The 19,396-nt window shown below is 41.8% G+C and overlaps 1 protein-coding gene across 1 annotated transcript in view; it reads left to right on the forward strand.

Annotated features, from left to right (window-relative positions):
* Window positions 1-11,838, forward strand: part of LOC126481826 (WAS/WASL-interacting protein family member 3-like) — a 56,218-nt gene extending 44,380 nt beyond the window's left edge. The window contains exon 4 of the mRNA XM_050105785.1: window positions 11,782-11,838. Coding sequence (XP_049961742.1) covers window positions 11,782-11,838 — 57 coding nt within the window. The remainder of the gene's footprint in view (window positions 1-11,781) is intronic.
* Window positions 11,839-19,396: the final 7,558 nt, after the last annotated feature.

Consider the following 19,396-nt stretch of genomic DNA (forward strand, 5'->3'; position numbering starts at 1 on the left):
TCACGCCTGTCGCGACACCACTGGAGGCGGGCTGCACGATGTTGGGGCGTGAGCGGAAGACGGCCTAACGGTGTGCGGGACCGTAGCCCAGCTTCATGGAGACGGTTGCGAATGGTCCTCGCCGATACCCCAGGAGCAACAGTGTCCCTAATTTGCTGAGAAGTGGCGGTGCGGTCCCCTACGGCACTGCGTAGGATCCTACGGTCTTGGCGTGCATCCGTGCGTCGCTGCGGTCCGGTCCCAGGTCGACGGGCACGTGCAACTTCCGCCGACCACTGGCGACAACATCGATGTACTGTGGAGACCTCACGCCCCACGTGTTGAGCAATTCGGCGGTACGTCCACCCGGCCTCCCGCATGCCCACTATACGCCCTCGCTCAAAGTCCGTCAACTGCACATACGGTTCACGTCCACGCTGTCGCGGCATGCTACCAGTGTTAAAGACTGCGATGGAGCTCCGTATGCTACGGCAAACTGGCTGACACTGACGGCGGCGGTGCACAAATGCTGAGCAGCTAGCGCCATTCGACGGCCAACACCGCGGTTCCTGGTGTGTCCGCTGTGCCGTGCGTGTGATCATTGCTTGTACAGCCCTCTCGCAGTGTCCGGAGCAAGTATGGTGGGTCTGACACACCGGTGTCAATGTGTTCTTTTTTCCATTTCCAGGAGTGTGTTTTGTCCAAAATAATTGCTTATTCTTCTTCTGTGTTTAGCTTACTTTTACTAAAATTAACACCTTCGTCCCAATATCCCCTATTTTTCAGAACTCGTATAGGCAGTTCCCAAGTTTCATCATTAGTTACTACATGTTTATCACAAAAGGTACTGTAATTACTCCGGTTATCGGCAAGACCATTTTTAACTGGCTTCTTTCAAAATCAACAATACTCTACTATTTCGACAAGAAATCTATACCCATTAAAACCTCAATACTAAGATTATTTAAATTAAGCATGGATGAACAATTAAATTACCATTAATGTCAAAGGGCAGCAAAGCTTCTTGTTTTACCGTTTTTGACACCTTGCCAGTAGCACCAATTATTCTTAGTCCTGATACCCTCATTACTGCAAGCTTGTCTTTACCAGGTAATGAATCAAAGAAGGACTGAGATATCGCACTCACCTCACTTCCACTGTCTAAGAGACAACGTACATTGACACCCAACATATTCATTATTGTTATAGGGTGGCTTATTCTAGTTTGTACAGGTGGTTCCTCAAACTCATACAATAGTTCCTTTTGGATTTGTCTCCAACTAAAGTAATCGACATCTGTCTTTATTACATTTAGGTCAAAGTGTGTAGGGGTTTCCTGAAATACATTTTCAGCTGCCTTTTCCAGTCGGTCTATTAATTTCAAATCGAAACACCGCACGACTTCATTACATTTAGTTTGCTGAATATGACCCAAATTACTGTAGTCTGAGCGATTCGCGCCTCCAGACCGGGCATAACACTAGTTACAGCTAAACCACTTTCATTATTATCGTCGGGTTCCTTCTCAAGTGACAACTGGTCACAGCTACTGGGTTCATCGACCCCCAACAGGCTATCCTCTACACTCTCAGTTACCTCCTGTCCTAAATCTATTAGTACAGTATCAACATCCTGCACAGGCACTTTAGATAAGAGCACATCATCCTCATCGTAAATATAAGCATGAATTTCTTCTGCTTCTTCACCTGACAATTCAGTATTTTGTGGCTCTTCGCTACCGTTACACTGCTGCGCCTTCTCTTCCTCTTCCCACTTAGAAAGCGTCTCCAACACGGTATCTATCAAATACTGTGAGTGATCTAATATTTCTACTGTATCCTTAGATGCTGCCGACCCTACATCCACATGTTCAGTCTGAGTATTCTGATCTGTCTTACCAATTACTGTAATTACTGGCTTAGGAAAGCAACCGCCTGGTGAGCGCCAGTGTCCTCATAGACGGGAACTAGTTTTTCTGCCTCAGCCTACTACTGTTTCCTCTATTTCCATTATAATTAACTGGCACAGCATTGCTTTCCGCACTGTTGTTTGTCTGCATAATTTTGTTCGGAACAAAATGATTATCATTTGGACGCCATTGTTGGTTCTGATAATTATTTCTCCAATTCCTACCTCTCTTAGGATGTTCTGATGTTTACACTGCCCTTCTGCTCGTTCTTAAAATTACTACTAGTGTTATTACCATTTCTGTTATTACGTGCTTGCTCCTCATTGGCAGCCACAGGCTCTACACGTTCCAAATATTCAATGAAACGATCAAAATTGTCTCTAGGGGCAAATATAATTCTAGTTTGCCAATACCATGGCAGTTTGGCATCAAGACCTAGTATTATCATTTCAGGTTTCAGCTTTTCCGCCAAATGTGAGTAACGTGAGATCCATGACCTAGCAAACTCTTTAATAGATTCCTTGCCTGCATTGAAGCGTTTTCCACTCCAAATTTCTCTCAACACTTCATTTTGCTTATTGCTAGACCAATACTCACTAATGAAAGCTGTTTTAAATTCCGCTAGTGTTTTACACTTCAACATAACATCAGATGACCAACACATGGCGTCACCTGCTAAATGGCTTCTAATAAATGAGATTTTCTCTCGTTCAGACAAAGTTGGTGGAATCACCTCTTCGAAATCGTTCCAGAAATCTAGCGGGTGGATATTTTTATCCGCATCAAACCGCAAGAACTGCCGACACCCGATAAAAGCGGCTTTTGCAGCTACAACTTGTTGTATATTACCATTACCAGAAGTTCCTTAAGCTACTTTATTCTCAATGTTAGCAATGTTAGTACTAATATTTTCTACTCTCATTTCAACATTATCTACTCTTTACACAATATGAGTAGTATCAGTTTTGACTGCGTCTACTTCTGATTGACATATGTTTACTTTTATATTAACATCTTTAAACCTATCTGAGCACAGTTCAGATTCCGCCTCGATCTTTTCTGTTAACTTGTGCTCCAGCTTCGCATCTTCCATTTGGAAGTCTTTGCGAACCTCAGCAACTTTGGATTTTACTGTTTTATACATTTCAGAAAATTGTTGTGCAAACTTTTTCTTAATATCCTCATGGATGTAATCGATTTTATAATTTAAACTGTCCAGATCCTCTTTCAACTTATTGCAGCCAGTCTTGAAGGAAGATTCTAATTCAGCTTTATTGGATTCTAATTTATTGTCCATTGCCTCAAACTGTTTATTAAAATTGGTTTGGCTGGCCACAATCTCATACTTTAATTCAGCATTACTGGCTGACAATTTTGCATTACTGGCAGCTATTGCTTGTAATATAACATTTAAATCAATAGCTCTAGTATCTTTGGGTTGCTCACTAGCTGGTTTTTTATCACACTCAGGTGACGAAAAACTATCACCAACACCCGAATCATCAAAACTAAATGAAACTTCTGATTGATCAGTCATATCTAACTTATCCTTTTTAAACTCTACCACCTCTGATGACTGTTTCGTTTTTAACTCATCAGATAAACTATCATCCAATAAATTAACAATTTCTGATTTCTGCTTTACTACAGGGGTCTATATTATTGAATCACTGCCCCTTTTCACACTACTGTCAGGAGACAATACTTCATATTTCACTTTAACATTACTATTTTCATGCATATTTACACCTGAACCGTTGTCTAGATTTACAGTTCCCTCAACAGACATAGGTTCTGATTTAAGTTTAACCTCAGTTTCTTCTGGCGGTTCTATCGCCGACAGTCTTTTAGTGCAGGTTAGTAAAATTTTTAACAGCTTTTCACTTAACTTAGTTCCTTCTGCACGACGTATGGCTTTGCCGGCGCGGCGTACCAGGATTACTGATGCGATGCAGCGCGTTGATCTGCAGACGGCAATCCGACGGCGGTTGTGTGTTTTCGTGGCCCGCAACTGCAGGCGCGACTCCGGTTGCTCCGGTGGACGACTGCGGTGAAGCGAAATAGGCTTCTCGCGATGCCGGCAGCGCCGCTAGACTCAGTGCCAGCTCCGTCAATTCAGATGCGTTGTTAATCCAATTGCGTCGTCCACGTGCACACGTAACACTATCACTGTTCTATTACTCAGTTGCGTGTCGCATTTCACTCCCAAATATTTAAAAATCACTTTCACTTTTACTCAGTTTCGTTCCCGGCCGATGCACCATATGTGGGGTGGCTGGTTGAATGAATGTAGTTATTTAAACTGTTTTGTATTATGTAGAATGTAAAGAAGAAAAGATGCATTTCCTGGCCGATGCACCAGTTGTGGGGCGGCGAGGTGGATTTTAGTTGTTAATATATGTATGTATAGTGTAGAATTGTAATGTAGAAAAGATGCATTTCCCGGCCGATGCACCATATGTGGGGCGGCTGGTGGAGTGATGTTTATATATTGTTTAGTTTGTAATGTAGTAAAGAATGCATTTCCTTGCCAATGCACCAATTGTGGGGCGGCAGGTGGAGTGATGTTATTTAAAATGTAGAATGTAATGTAATGCAGAAAAGATGCATTTCCCTGCCGTTTAACCATATGTGGGGTGGCGGGTGGAATTAATTGTTATATAAATGTTTCTATTATTTATGCTGTCTTTTGCTGTTCTCAACACTGGCTCTCTAACTACAATATTGGCAACCAGAAAGTGATTAGCAAAATGTGAAGCCTGTAATTAGAATTCCTAGTGCCCACTTCATCTGAGAAATACACTTATAGCTACAGCTTATAGCTCTGAGGAATTAGGAAATTGTCTGGGATTCATAATCAAAAACGATCCTGTAAAAACGTTCGCTATATTCTGAAAGTCACAGATGAAAATAAAAAGAAACCACACAATCCAACTACCAGAGCAGCTCAGAGTCTAATGCGCTGATGCAACTATAACTGTTCAAATTAAAGGTTTAAGTGAATGCTCGCCATAATTTGATGATAATGTTCATCAAACAGCCACGCTAAATAATGGTAGAATGTTTGTCCCGCGGCGGCACGTGAAAATACGACATACGCAAGCTGAAGATATATCATTAAAGTCATCCCAGAATTAACACTTCACTCGAAAATGATTTCATGGTTATGCGTATCCCGAGTAACTTAATACGGCATCCGAGGCTGTTTATAGCAATGATACCAACGCGACGCGACTCCTGGCACAGGTGGTGTGCTATTCAGCGTCTGGAGAGAACTGGGGCCTTTCTTCCTCGCACAGCGTTCTTATATACAAAGCCGCGGTGCGGACGGCTAAGGGAACGCCTGATCAAATCGGCTCTCCCGACTAGGCGCTGGGCTAGTAATGCACCACTTTAAGTTATTGAATAAATCATCGCTTCCTTTGCTGATGGCCGATGAAGCTCTCAATTTAAATGTGCATTCAGCACACAGGTAAGTAATCATAATAAAAGTCTGACGTGGCTAAGTCAAATATTTTGTGCGAGAGAATTAATTTAATTACACTACACGCAGTAGTCGAGCTCCGAACTTGCCCTTTGGAGATACGCTATCGCTATAGTTTTATAGTTATTCAATTGAAACTTCGCACATCTTAATGATTAAAGCGGATCTCCCTTCTACTTAAATTTAAACATCCTAGCCTTATTTATTCGCCTATTTAATCTATCTTGCTTCCTTAATTTTTAAGACAAAACCCAGAAAATCATGAATTTCCACTAAAATTTTAATTTGTGAGATCCAAAGTACTGTTCCTATTAAATTATTACGAAAAAGGAATCTAAATATAAATTTTTAAGTCTCTAGCTCTTTTCTGTTGTGCCAATGATTTTTACAGAAAAACGTCCAAATTTCGAAAATGGTTGAAGTTATCGAACTGATATTCAACACATATTGATTTAGTATTGCTCCTGATATGCTAGAACCGTTTCAGGTTATTTACTTGATTTTTAAAGTATTGCGCAACATTTATGATGTCAGAGCTAGGCTGGCACATAATGGAAAGCCTGATGAGAATTTTATGAGGCGTGAGTAGGCTGCTTCCCTACATCCTGAAATGAGAGAACGACGTGTTGATGCTTGTGAAGCACTTCTTCGGCGCTTTGAACGAGAAGGTGATGGCTTCCTTCCAAGAATCGTTACTGGGCACGAAACCTGGGTTCACTTCCACTGACCGGAAACGAAGAGAGGGAGCAAGGAATGGCACCATTCCTCATCACCAAGTAATTTCCATATGTCTGGACCACTCAAAGACGCAATGGAAGGAGAGAAGTTCCGTTCTGATGAAGAGTTACGCCACGCTGGGCATGAGTGGTTGGGCGGACTACCAAAATATATTTTTTTTCTAAAGGAATTTCTGCACTTTGTAAACGCTGGAAGTCTTTCTTTGAGCGTGGGAGACTGTGTTGAAAAGTGATACAGCTTTGTACCACTTCTGCACAATAAATAATATTGAAAAATATTTAAGGTTTTCATTTGACTCACCCTCGCACTTTTCTTCCACTCGTCACTTCATATAAACGACCATGAAATGCGCAATTCGAGTCAAAAGACAACCGGGCTGAAGTTCACAACTACTGCGGAATGACGGTTTCCAAAGACTGAGAGCAGTAGTCAGTAGGGCAAGAAGATACAACCAGAAAGGCCACAAGGCGGAAGAAAGAGCTCTCAGACTGGACAGATACAGACACGCCAAGCAGCAACTTAAAGACCGCCTGCGGCAGACAAGAACAAAAATCCGGAACCGATTCGTGATACGTAACTTACATCTTCATCCATGGGGTACGCTGTGTAAAATCGTGTATCAAAAGATAAAATCTCTGACAGTTTCATCAACTCTAAAACAACCAGACGGCAGCACTACAGAAAACTGGCGGCAATCTGCACAGTTACTGGTGGATACTCCCTTTCCAGAGAATACTGCAGGGAACGTTGTGGATGAACAGAGATAACTGCGGAACGAAGATAGGGAAGAATGCTTCGGAGATGGTACAGTCTGTCCAGGAAAGAAAGCAAATTTGATAATCTCGAAAATGGTGACGACAAGGACCCCGGTGGCTCCAAAGCCCTACATACCGATTCGCTTTCTGGATTCCTCGATACTGGTGGGCTCCGACTGCGGATGAGCGCTGAGATCTACTTTAAGAGCCATTGTGAAAGTAGAGAAGTGACAATGTCGTGCCCAGGAGAGACCATAACAAACGAAACTTCAGAAGGCTGCCCATAGGGATCCACAAGTGGCCCTGATTTCTGGGATCGGGTACTCAACCCGATATTAGGAAAGCTGCAGGATAAATAAGAGGTCGTAGGAGTAGTGGTTTATGCCGACAACCTGATGTTTCTTGTGGAGGGAAGCTCCAGAAGCAACCTGATAAATGGATGCAACACACTCCGTTAACAATTACATCAGTTGCGCCAAGGAGTCAAATTGTTAGTTTGAAAAAACCTTGTACATGCTGTTAAAATGAAATCTCTTAAGAGAGTCGATCGTGAAATTAAGCGACGAGTACATAAAGAGAAAGTTCGTCACCAGATACTTCAGCCTCTTCTAGGGCTAACGACAAAATCATAGTGCACGTATTGAGGAAATGAGCAAGTGAGCCAGCAAGTGAGCCAGAAACGAAATTATTAGTCTCGCCAGTGCCGATTATAAGCTGCCAGTGCAAACAATAAGAACGTATCATAACACTAACTATGATAATGGGTTACTGTGCGACTGCTTGGACCCACACACTTCTGCTCGTAAACTAGCATGGATCGTTAACAGGGCAAAACGTGGAATACTTCTTCGGTTGAAGGGAGATTTTGGCATTGTCTCAGTTGAGGTGTTGCAAGTAATATTTGGAATGTGCCCATTCGGTCTCCAGATAGGAAAAAGGGTGAATGTATTGGCTCAAGAAAGAACAGTATCATGTATTGCTGAACTTAACAGGAACACCGGCCACAAAGAAGAAGCAAATTCATAATCAGATGCTCCACCTATGGCAGAAACAATAGGACAATGCCCAAACAGCGAGGCGTATCTATCTTCTGTCAAATTTAAAACCTGGATTCCTCAAAAGGCTTTACACATTTCGTAAGTGATCCTGGGCCCTACGACGCCTACTGGCCAGAACGTAATATCTGGGGATATTCGCTGCATGCCGATTCTGTTGGTACTGATCGCCAGGAACTGAATCGCCAGAGAAGACTCGATGTCAAGGAGATACTGCATTGCGAAACGGAATGAGAGTTCTTGGACAACATTGCTGACGCTCTTTCAAGGAAAGCTTTGGCAGCGACTTGTGTTATGAAACAATGCAACAACCCCCCCCCCCCCCCCGCCCCCCGTCTACTGCACTACGATAGGTTGTAGCAGAAGATGGAGAAGCAACGCAACAGAGGTCAACAGCTGAGGTCAACATTTGGGTCAGAAGAACTTCCAACACCGAATGCGCAGCCACCGTACCAAAACCAGAGAGAAACGTAGCCGTGGGTCGTGTATCGTCACATCGTCACCCATGGAACCAGAACTGGATTCATGTGGATCAGCGTGTGGCTGCACACCGTACTAGCAACAGTGATGGTCCCTTGGAACAGGGGAACCCTTCCAGGGAGCCAACAAATAATGGAGAAACCAGGTGCAACCACAACTGCCTCCAAGCGCCCGAGTACCCTGCAGGGCATGCCTACGGACCGGCGAGCGATGGAGTGTATTGTAGAATGCGGCAGATAAATAATTAAATTATGATAGTAGTAGTAGTAGAAATAGGTTTGGTAGTATGTGAATGATTTATTCATAGTAATTTTTTAAAATAATAATAATAATAATTAATGTTATTATTAATATTAGAAATACTTTTGGTGATGGGAGGTAGTATTGTGTAGAATGAAATGTATTCTCTAATGCATATGTACTGGAGGGTATAAGATTCAATACAGCCCGTGTTTAAATTATAGGTAACAGCTTACAATGAAACGGAATAAATAAATAAAATAAAATGAAACTTCATTTAAAATTAATTTTGAAGTTAATACCGCTTCACCTTCAGGCAGTGTTGTTGATACGATATAACTTAGCATCGCAAGTGTATTCTGCTGATGTACGCCAACATCCCGTAGTGTAGCACCTATATGACGTTTACAGTTGTCACACTAGAGGATATAAGTAAGGCAGTATATCGCATCTAAGTCTACATGACTACTCTGCAATTGACACTGAAGAGTTCATACATCCGCTTTCGCACATTTCTCGACCGTTCCACCAGCGAATAGCACGTGGCAAAAATGAATATCTAAATATATATTCACGTGCGAACTCAGACTTCTCTTATTTTACTGCTACGGCCGTTTATCCTACGCACGTCGGGGGCCAGCAGAACATTTTGGCATTCGGAGGAGGTAATTCGTGATTTAAATTTCGTGAACGAAAATCCGCGTTGTTTTAATGATTCTCAAAATTGGTTCAAATGGCTCTGAGCACTATGGGACTTAACTTCTGAGGTCATCAGTCCCCTAGAACTTAGAACTACTTAAACCTAACTAACCCAAGGACATCACACACATCCATGCCCGTGGCGGGATTCGAACCTGCGACCGTAGCGGTTGCGCGGTTCCGGACTGTAGGGCCTAGAACCGCTCGGCCACCCCGGTCGACAATAATTCTCACCTCAATTCGTGTATCATATCGGCCATAGACTCTTCCATTTTCCCTGATAATGAAAAACGAGCTGCCATTATTTGAACATTTTCGATGTCCTCTGTCGGTTCTATCTAGTACGAATCCCATACCGCTCCTCAGTACTTCATAAGACGACGGAAAAGCGTAATGTAGGGAGTCTCTTTAGAACAAATCTTGCAAGTGTTCTACCAATAAAACACAATCCTTGGTTCACCTTTCCCATAATATTATCTCTGTGATGTTTCCAGTTCACAAGCTGCGACTAGACGGAAACAAAATAAATTTATTCTCCAGTTTAATTTGTTCGTAATTCTAATCCCTTGGTATTTAGTTGTCTCGACAGCCTTTAAATTTATGTGTTCTGTTGTGTTCTTGAAATTCAACGGATTTTTGCACTCATGTGGATGACCTCAGACTTTTTGTTGTTTAGGGTCAACTGCCACTTTGCGTACCTCACGGACTTCTTCTTTATATTATCAAAAATGCATGAAGAGCAATCCTAGTCACAAATAAATTACAAAAATAAACACAACTGAGTAGAAGAAAAGTAGTAAGAGAATAAGTTTTATTCTCCATAACAAAATATGTCACATTTGACTTCTTCCGTTTCCATCACTACGAAATCAACAATAATACTATCATTGTTTCGCTTCTGTAGCAATGACAGGAAGTCTCTAAAAACGAACAAATAAAAAAAGGATCCTCTTGTTGCTGGCTTTTTCTGATAATAATTAGGTTTCTGGTTCTCTCATCTTTGCAGAAATCGTATCCGAGCTGCACTCTTATTATCTTTCAATGCAGTCGTCACACGTTACCTATGCTTGCTTGTCGCTACGGATATCCTTATGATCCAGTTCTAGTTTAAAATGTAGTATAGTGGGTATTTAAGCTTGTTAGGAGCCGGATGATGCTTAGAGATGCTTTGCTTACTTCATGTTGTCTATACGCGGGTAAAAAATTATGTAATCATCCTCCTGTCCCAACAGCTGTTTTAATAAAGTTTTGCTAATAACAGTCTTAATCGTATGAATATTTTATTTAAATTTGTGAGCGGCTTCGATCTGTTGTGCTTAAATCACCTTAAAACCTTGTTCTCTGCAAAATGGGTAGTAAACAAACTTACAGATAAAGAAATCATTATAATAATACAGGGATATATTTACAGAATACGATTACTGTGAATGATATAACCATGATGGTGACAGGAGCTGGGCTGGCCGAGCAGGCTGCTCTAGAAAGACGTAATCGACTTCTGACTATGTCCCAGCTGCTAGTGATTAAATAGTAATAGCCCTGCCCGCTGCCTCCAGCAGTGGCTATATATTACCAGGGTAAGTAATAAAAGATATTCCTAAAATACGATTTTGTCCATTAAAGTAAAAAAGGAGAACGTTATTCATTTTCAACTAAAACTATAACAGTTAAAATGTGGATAAAAACTTCTTTAACCACGATACTGGTCATGTGAGCGTTGGCAGCCTTCTGTAGATGACAGACAGATGGTGGGACGCCAGCTTGGTAACTATGCAAACGAAGTTTTACATCGATTCCTCTACAGAGCAAAAACGTTGTGAAGGCTGGCTGGTGCAAAAAACGCCATCTAGTAACCGTGGAGACAATGTGAAAATCGATCATACATTGACCAGTAGTGAAATTAGAAGATAATACCGCAATATGCAGTCGAAGTGCGATCATAAGCATTTTTATACGTAATCACTCAGGCTTATTTAAATGCTGCCAGCTTAATATCCATAGTTGCTGTAGGTGTTGTTAAGAACAGTTGATCTAAAAATGCCCAGAATTGCAATGACAACCTAGACAATTTGGGCCTCAGTAAAAACACAAGCATTACCACTGCGATACAGGTATAAAACTAAAGGCATAATGGACATGAAGTTGTTGCAAATCAATTTGTAACTTCTAAGATATCATTGAACAACAAAATTGAAGTGAAAGTGTGAAAATTGCATAATTTTGAGTTAGTTGTGTTTATTTCAGTATAGAGTGATACAAACTCATCATCTTCATAAATATTTAGCTCTAGTTTTGTTTAAAAAAAGTAATCTACATTTTTGTATAAATAACTCACTAGCTAAATATGCATTCATTTTCCAAGATTCAGCATAACAAATTTTAAGTGAATAATTACCTGAATTATGTTATGTGTTATGCACTGATAAATTTGATAAATTTCAGTGCCACTCTGGATACAAAAGTAAAATATTAAGCAAAAATGAAGGTTATATTACATGAATGAAAATACTTTTTAAGTCTACTTTGTATCAGAACTATGCAAAGCACGAAATAAAATATATAAATTAACCGGTCACCAATGTATATAAAGGATTACAAATGTTAAATGTCCATATATATACAGTATATACAATTACATATTTTGTTCAGAGATAAATTCAGAAGATGAACGTTTTCGCTTGGCTTGTCGTTTATACACATACTCGGGGACATCCCTTATGACAGTCCAGCAGTAATGTGCTAAAATAGTAGGGCTCCATTTTCTAGCATATCTCTTCTCAAATGTGGCAATGTCTTGATGAAATCGCTCCCCATGTTCATCTCTTACTGCACCTCAGTCTTTGGGGAAGAAGTCAAGATGACTATGTAAGAAATGCATTTTCAGTGACATGTTGCAACCAAGTTGTTCATAATATGACAACATCTTATCTACAATTTCCTTGTAATTTATTGCTCGTTTGTTCCCTAAGAACTGCAAACAGACGTTCCTAAAACATTCCCATGCATGCCTCTCATCACTTTGTATGATTCCACCACAAGTATGGTTTCCAAAAAGCTCTCGAATGCGTACAAAATGCCCTCCTTTACTTTGGCATCACTTAAGCAATGGGAATTTTTGCCTCAAGTACTTAAACGCATAACAATCTTTGTTCATTTCCTTGACAAAGTTTTTCATGAAACCCAACACGATTTGCAAAGGCGGGAGCAGAATCTTTTCAGGGTCTATAAGAGGTTCACTCTTATTGTTCTTTATACCTGTTTGAAGAGATTTTCTGGTGGGCCATTCATGTTTACTGTAATGAGATGCAGCGGCTATCCCATTCACAGGGAAAGCATCAATATCTATTATACCCTAACTGCACACCTAATAGCAGTGCAACCACTTTCAAGTCACAACAAATCTGCCATTTAGAGTCATTATACTTGACAGCTTCTAGTAAAATTTTCATGTTTTGGTTTGATTCTTTCATATGCACACTACGTCCAACTGGAATAGAAGAGAGCTCATTACCAGTATGTTAAAGCACTGCTTTTAAGCTCAACTTTGACGAATCAGTAAAGAGTCTCCACTCATCAAGGTTGTAATTAGTTCTGAGAGACTTCAGTAGACCATTTGTGTCTACACAAGTCACAAGACTATCTTGAATGTTAAAAAAAGGAGTGAATTGTAGCTCTCTTCTGCGGTAGAATGAAACATTTAGATTGCTTTTCAGAAAATTGCAGTGCTGCACTCTTCATGCTAAAATCTCAGCCTTAGCTTCAGCGAGCAACAAATCTCTAATGAGATCACTTAACTCATTTTGAGGCAGTTTTTGTGGATCATCAGTTGCTGATATATTTAGAAGAAACTCTCTATCTTGAGATTTACATGGCTCCGGACATTCAGTATCCCCATCAGAAGTAATCTCGTGCTCTGTCGGTGCTTCAGGTATTGGCAATCCTTCCCCATACAGAAATGGATGTGTGGCAGATGGAACGTTAGGATAGATCACTGTCCGCTTCTTCTTCTTAGATGTTTCCTTATTGATAGGAGGAACCATACAAAAGTAGCAGTCACTGACATGGCTAATTGGCTCACGCCAGATCATGGGCACTGCAAAGGGCATTCAACGTCCTTTCCCATGCATCCAGTTCCTGAGGTTGCTAGCACAAGTGTTGCAGATCACATGTTGAGCCCAGTGTCTATCCTGATCACCTACTTTGCACCCAAAATAACAACTTTAAGCTTTTTAATCAATGGAGTTATTTGTTGTTTTTGTGAATCAAATGTCACTTCTCCACACACTTAGCAAACTGTGTCAGCACTGTAAACACAAACTCGAGGCATTTTTGTTCAGTTCATTAGCAGTAAACTTGAAAAACTGCTAGTTAATCTGGAAACAAATGTGCAAAAATTATTACACGCAGTAATAAAGTCACTGAATTTGAAGAGGAGGGAGACAAAAAGATCACTAAAATTCGTATGAAAATGTTCATATCCAAAATATTGCACACAAGTAACACCAGGAACAATAATATAATCCATTGTTACTAGTTATTATGACTTTGACAAACCATTAAAATATTTGATTTTAAACTGAACATAAAAATCCGTATACAATTGTCTCACTGTAATAAAACAGTGTAAAATGAAAACTAGAGTTAATTATGAATTGTCTATGTGATAGTCGCGATCAGCACATTAGAACTGATAGGAATTGGCTATTTTCGTTCGATTTACATTTTCATTGTTGCACAGTGTATTAACAAGTATAGGCAGAAGCAGTAATAATTGGATTTAAAATTAAACATGTGTTGTAAAATACTCGTAATAATCCCTCTGTATAAGGAAAATTGGAAAGACGATAACAAAGAACGGGAACAGTTGGGGATATTTCAGCGTAGTTCATAGAATAAATTTAAAAAAATCTACTCCCACTATTACGTTTACAGGATGATGTCTTTCCATGTCTTGTGTGGGCTGTCATGACTGTTGAAACAGTTGCTCTTGAAACATTCAATAAAGTGGCTGTCTTGGTTACTGATGCTCCAGCTAAGCTGGCCCCCACAATCTGACCTCTTTGGAACTCTGTTAGGTCTTTCATTGCTCGTCGACCTCGGCCTCTGAATGCGAAGTGTGCACTGTTCGTAAACAACTTGCAGGGATGCGTAGTCCGTACTGAACACGCACAGTCCAGCAAGACACGTGCCTCACCTGCGTTGTTGACCGTGAAACACAACAACCCCATTACTACCGCTGTTCACATTATTTTGCCTATTCCCTGTGTAAAACAGTTTGGGATTCATATTCATTGATAAATGAACTAGTATTAACTGAAATTTTTTGTTCACAAGGACAAATCATGCACTCGTGTCTGTCGGCTGAATGGAGTCTCTTTTTGAGAGGCTGAATGATGACTTACATGTCAACTACATTCGGCGGGCGTTTCTTCTTCACACACTGTACTTTCTATTTTACTTTTATGTGATGAATGTCTAAATGCATTATGGATTATAAAGGCTAACAATTATTTTAAACTTAACCTACAATGCGTAACAACGATTCCTTACATAAAATAAGCATGGAGCGTGTGAACAGTGAAGAAGAACAAAGGAAGAATCTAATTGACGCGAGCTGCAAAACTAATACTTCCTAAAGTCTAATTGAGACTGTCTTCTTTCTTCCGGAGTATCATATCTGCTAATGCAAAGCGGAAGAATTCGAGTATTTTCACCCTACAGTGCTCTTGAGTATTTAAACGCTTCGTGATGTCTTGGTCACATTTTCATTATTCCAATACGCCTTCACGCGTTTCGACATTGCCTCATTTTCAAAGCTGTAAGAAATACAAAGACAAAACTAGTATCAGTAAAAATACAAGCATTATTACATTGTCACCAATGAGGTGTGATATGGAAAAGTACAGATATGGTTTAAAGCTTATAACGTGCTTTAGACAATTATTGTGAGCCAGTACAAACTCGTCAACACGAATATACAACACCTGATCAGAATCCTCTCACAGCAAGCAAATGCTAACTGACTGAAAGGATCAAAGTCGATGCAAAGTGGAATCAACTGCTACGTATCGCTAAAGCCGTAGTGTAGTGCGCCAATTGTTCCTTAGCAGGTATATGTTTAACCATTTACATCGTATAACTAGTTGTGCCAGAAAAGAATAGGTAAAATTTTAAAATACGTGTGGTGCAATGCAGTCATTATGACGGAAAACAAGTTGAACTTATGTATTGCTATGTCTATTAGTGAGAATAAAATTTCGTAACGGGGAACAAATGAGTGAGGGTTATGTGGAAAAGGAATGGCCAAACAAGACGTTGTTCTCCAAGACGCAAACTTTTAATAAGCTCTACATCAGTTAACCAATAATAATAAAACGGAAATAATATTACCTTATATAAAATTAGTCTAAAATTAACAGACAGCAATAATGGCATAGTCATCTGTGCAGCCTGCAGTAACTGATTTACCTTTCCATGTTACTTACTTTCAAATTTCATGGAATCCGAGCTCAAACTTCTTCTCCCCCCCCCCCCCCCTCCCGCCCCCACCGACCTGCCTCTCACCCACTCCCACCAATCAGCCCCTCCCCCTATTTATTATTCTACTTAATAATGTATCATATGATAAACATTATTTCCAACATATTTCTCATTATACGCTAATTTTAACTTTCAAGAATTAGTTCGGATTCCAAAACGTGAGGTTACTCTCGTGAATCGAACGGTAACTAACGCACCACAAACACGATCTACAAAGCGCTTTGGCGTCCAGATCTATCTTGGGATGACTACTAACAACCTGGCTCATTCCGAGCCGCTGTACGTCAGAATGAACAAGAGGGAGACGGCAGATTCACGCCCGGGCGTGCAGTTAAGCGGTGGTAGTATTGACAGGCGTTTATTTAAGCAGGCTTATACAGCACTCCGAACACTGATTGCGAAATTTGCCGGCAACGCACCCTCCTCCCCAGCACCCCCACCCTGCGCGAACTCACTATCCCCATGTTGTGCGCTTTGGTGTAGTAGTCGTGTCCTGGTGCCCAGTAGCTATATCCCTATCAGCACCAAAGGGTCGATCAGGACGATGGCCCATGACGTCTAGGTTAGGTGCCGAAGAGGCCGCAAGGGCGCGCCTCTTCCGGACGGATCGTACACAGCTTGCAGTTCACCAGCTGTTAAGCCCCTCAGAGGATGACTGCTGGCCGCACACCAGCTCTATGCATCGGTGAACTCACAGGTATAGCGAGTGTCCTGACGGAACTTGACGAGTTGTAATAAGTCGCCAGGCAGCCAGCAACTTCATCACCAAGGGATTAGCTGTGGTTTCTCCGAAACATAAAAGCCCTTCATTGTCTCTGTTTCAAGACGCAGATAGAATGGTGGCACGAATGAATAATCAGAGATCCGAAGCTCAGTTATTTATATTCTTATACACTATTGGCCATTAAAATTGCTACACCAAAAAGAAATGCAGATGAAAAACGGGTATTCATTGGACAAATATATTATATTAGAACTGACATATGATTACATTTTAACGCAATTTGGGTGCATAGATCCTGAGAAATCAGTACCCAGAACAACCACCTCTGGCCGTAATAACGACCTTGATACTCCTGGGCATTGAGTCAAGCAGAGTTTGGATGGCGTGTACAGGTACAGCTGCCCATGCAGCTTCAACACGATACTACAGTTAATAAAGAGTAGTGACTGGCATATTGTGACGAGCCAGTGGCTCGGCCACCATTGATCAGACGTTTTCAGTAGGTGAGAGATATGCAGGACGTGCTGGTCAGGGCAGCAGTCGAACATTTTCTGTATCCAGAAAGGCCCGTACAGGACCTGCAACATGTGGTCGTGCATTATCCTGCTGAAATGTAGGGTAGAGACGCGGGTCGTAACAGATCTGAAATGTAACGTCCACTGTTCAAAGTGCCATCAATGCGAACAAGAGGTGACCGGGACGTGTAACCAATAGCACCCCATACCATCACACCGGATGATCCGCCAGTATGGCGATGATGAATTCACGCTTACAATGTGCGTTCACCGCGATGTCGCCAAACACGGATGCGACCATCATAATCCTGTAAACAGAACCTGGAATAACGTTTTGCCATTCCTGCACCCAGGTTCGTCGTTTAGTACACCATCGCAGGCGCTCCTGTCTCTGATGCCGCGTCAAGGGTAACTGCAGCCATGGTCTCCGAGCTGATAGTCCATGCTGCTGCAAACGTCGTCGAACTGTTCGTGCAGGTACTTGTTGTCTGGCAAACGTCCCCATCTGTTGATTCAGGGATCGAGACATGGCTACACGATCCGATGCAGCTATGCGGATAAGATGCCTGTCATCTTGACTGCTAGTGATACGAAGCCGTTGGGATCCAGCACGGTGTTCCGTATAACCCTCCTGAACCCACCGATTCCATGTTCTGCTAACAGTCTAATGACTGATCTCGACCAACGCGAGCAGCAGTGTCGCGATACGATAAACCGCAATCGCGATAGGCTGGAATCCGACGTTTATCAAAGTCGGAAACGTGATGGTACGCATTTCTCCACCTTACACGAGGCATCACAACAACATTTCACCAGGCAACGCCGATCAACTGCTGTTTGGGTATGAGAAATCGGTTGGAAACTTTCCTAATGTCAGCACATTGTAGGTGTTGCCACCGGCGCCAACCTCTTGTGAATGCTCCCCGAAGCTAATCATTTGCATATCACAGCATCTTCTTCCTGTCGGTTAAATTTCGCGTCTGTAGCACGTCATCTTCGTGGTGTAGCAATTTTAATGGCCAGTAGTGTAGCTACGTACTGGGAAGGGTGGGGGGAAGGAGGGTGGGATGCGGCGGCAAGTTGGTTTGCCATATACTTGCCCTGTCAGGTTTCCGAGATAACTCTGAACCGAGCGCAGATTCTGGGCCCAGTTAAATTTGCAAAGTGTTAGTTGCTCGGTAGCACGCAATTGCCCAAAGTTACAAAACGTTATTTCACTCCTGATCGTACTGTATTATGGCGTTTGTGGTTTACGCGCCGCGATTGGAATCGCAAACCGCGTCTTTCCGGAGTGTTTTGGCAATGTCAACAATAACTGCCGAGAGGCTTACTGAGATTAGCACTTCGGTGCGCACAAATTGCCAGAGATACAGCAGCCAAGCACTGCCCGAAAAGACATTGTTAACAAGGTTTACTTGTACAAATAGCATTGTTGCAAATAGCATTATTGGTGCAGAATCTGTGCAGAAACTGAGTAAAAAATGGAAATGAGCGTATGGGATTCTTGGCCGAGAGGCCTGATACGGGGGAGTTCGGCCGCCATATTGCAAGTCCTTTTTAGTTGACGCCAGTTCGGCGACTTGCGGGTCAATGATGATGAAAATGATGATCAAGCACACACAACACCCAGTCCCGGGAATCTAACCCGGGCTCCCTGCGTAATAGGCGAAAACGCTACCGCTAAGCTGCGCAGGCGGACAGAAGTTAGGTATCCCATAATAAAAATAAAGTTTGGTTATAGTGTTATTGGCCGTGTGATCTCATGTTGGATGTTCGGCACTTGGTGAAAGTCTTTTTATTTGACACCACTTCGACGACTTCCACGTTAAAATACCAAAACTCTGTCGGAACTGGGCCTTGGAAGGCCCAACAATACCGCCCTCCCGCCCGGTCATCCTGCGCGTCACTGGATGCGGATATGGAGGGGAATGTCGTCAGTACACAACTCTTTGCAAGCTTTTGTGACCGGAGTCGCTACTTTTCCAAAAGCGCTCGGCAGACCTGAATGTTTACCCACCCAAGTGTTGACTAAGCGCTACAGCGCATAACTTCGATGTTACCACTGCGGCGAGGCCGTTGGCGATTTGCAAGTTGATGATGATGACGACAATACACACACACACACACACACACACACACACACACAAACACACAGTCCTGAGCACCGAAAATCCCCTGGCAATCGAACCTGGGGCCTTGTAATCGAGAGTCACCAATGCTAACCACGAGATCGTGAGCACAGATTATTCATCTTGCGAGATACAGTTAGTAAAAAATA

This window comes from Schistocerca serialis, chromosome 5 (assembly GCF_023864345.2).
Source record: "Schistocerca serialis cubense isolate TAMUIC-IGC-003099 chromosome 5, iqSchSeri2.2, whole genome shotgun sequence".
NCBI lineage: Eukaryota > Metazoa > Arthropoda > Insecta > Orthoptera > Acrididae > Schistocerca > Schistocerca serialis.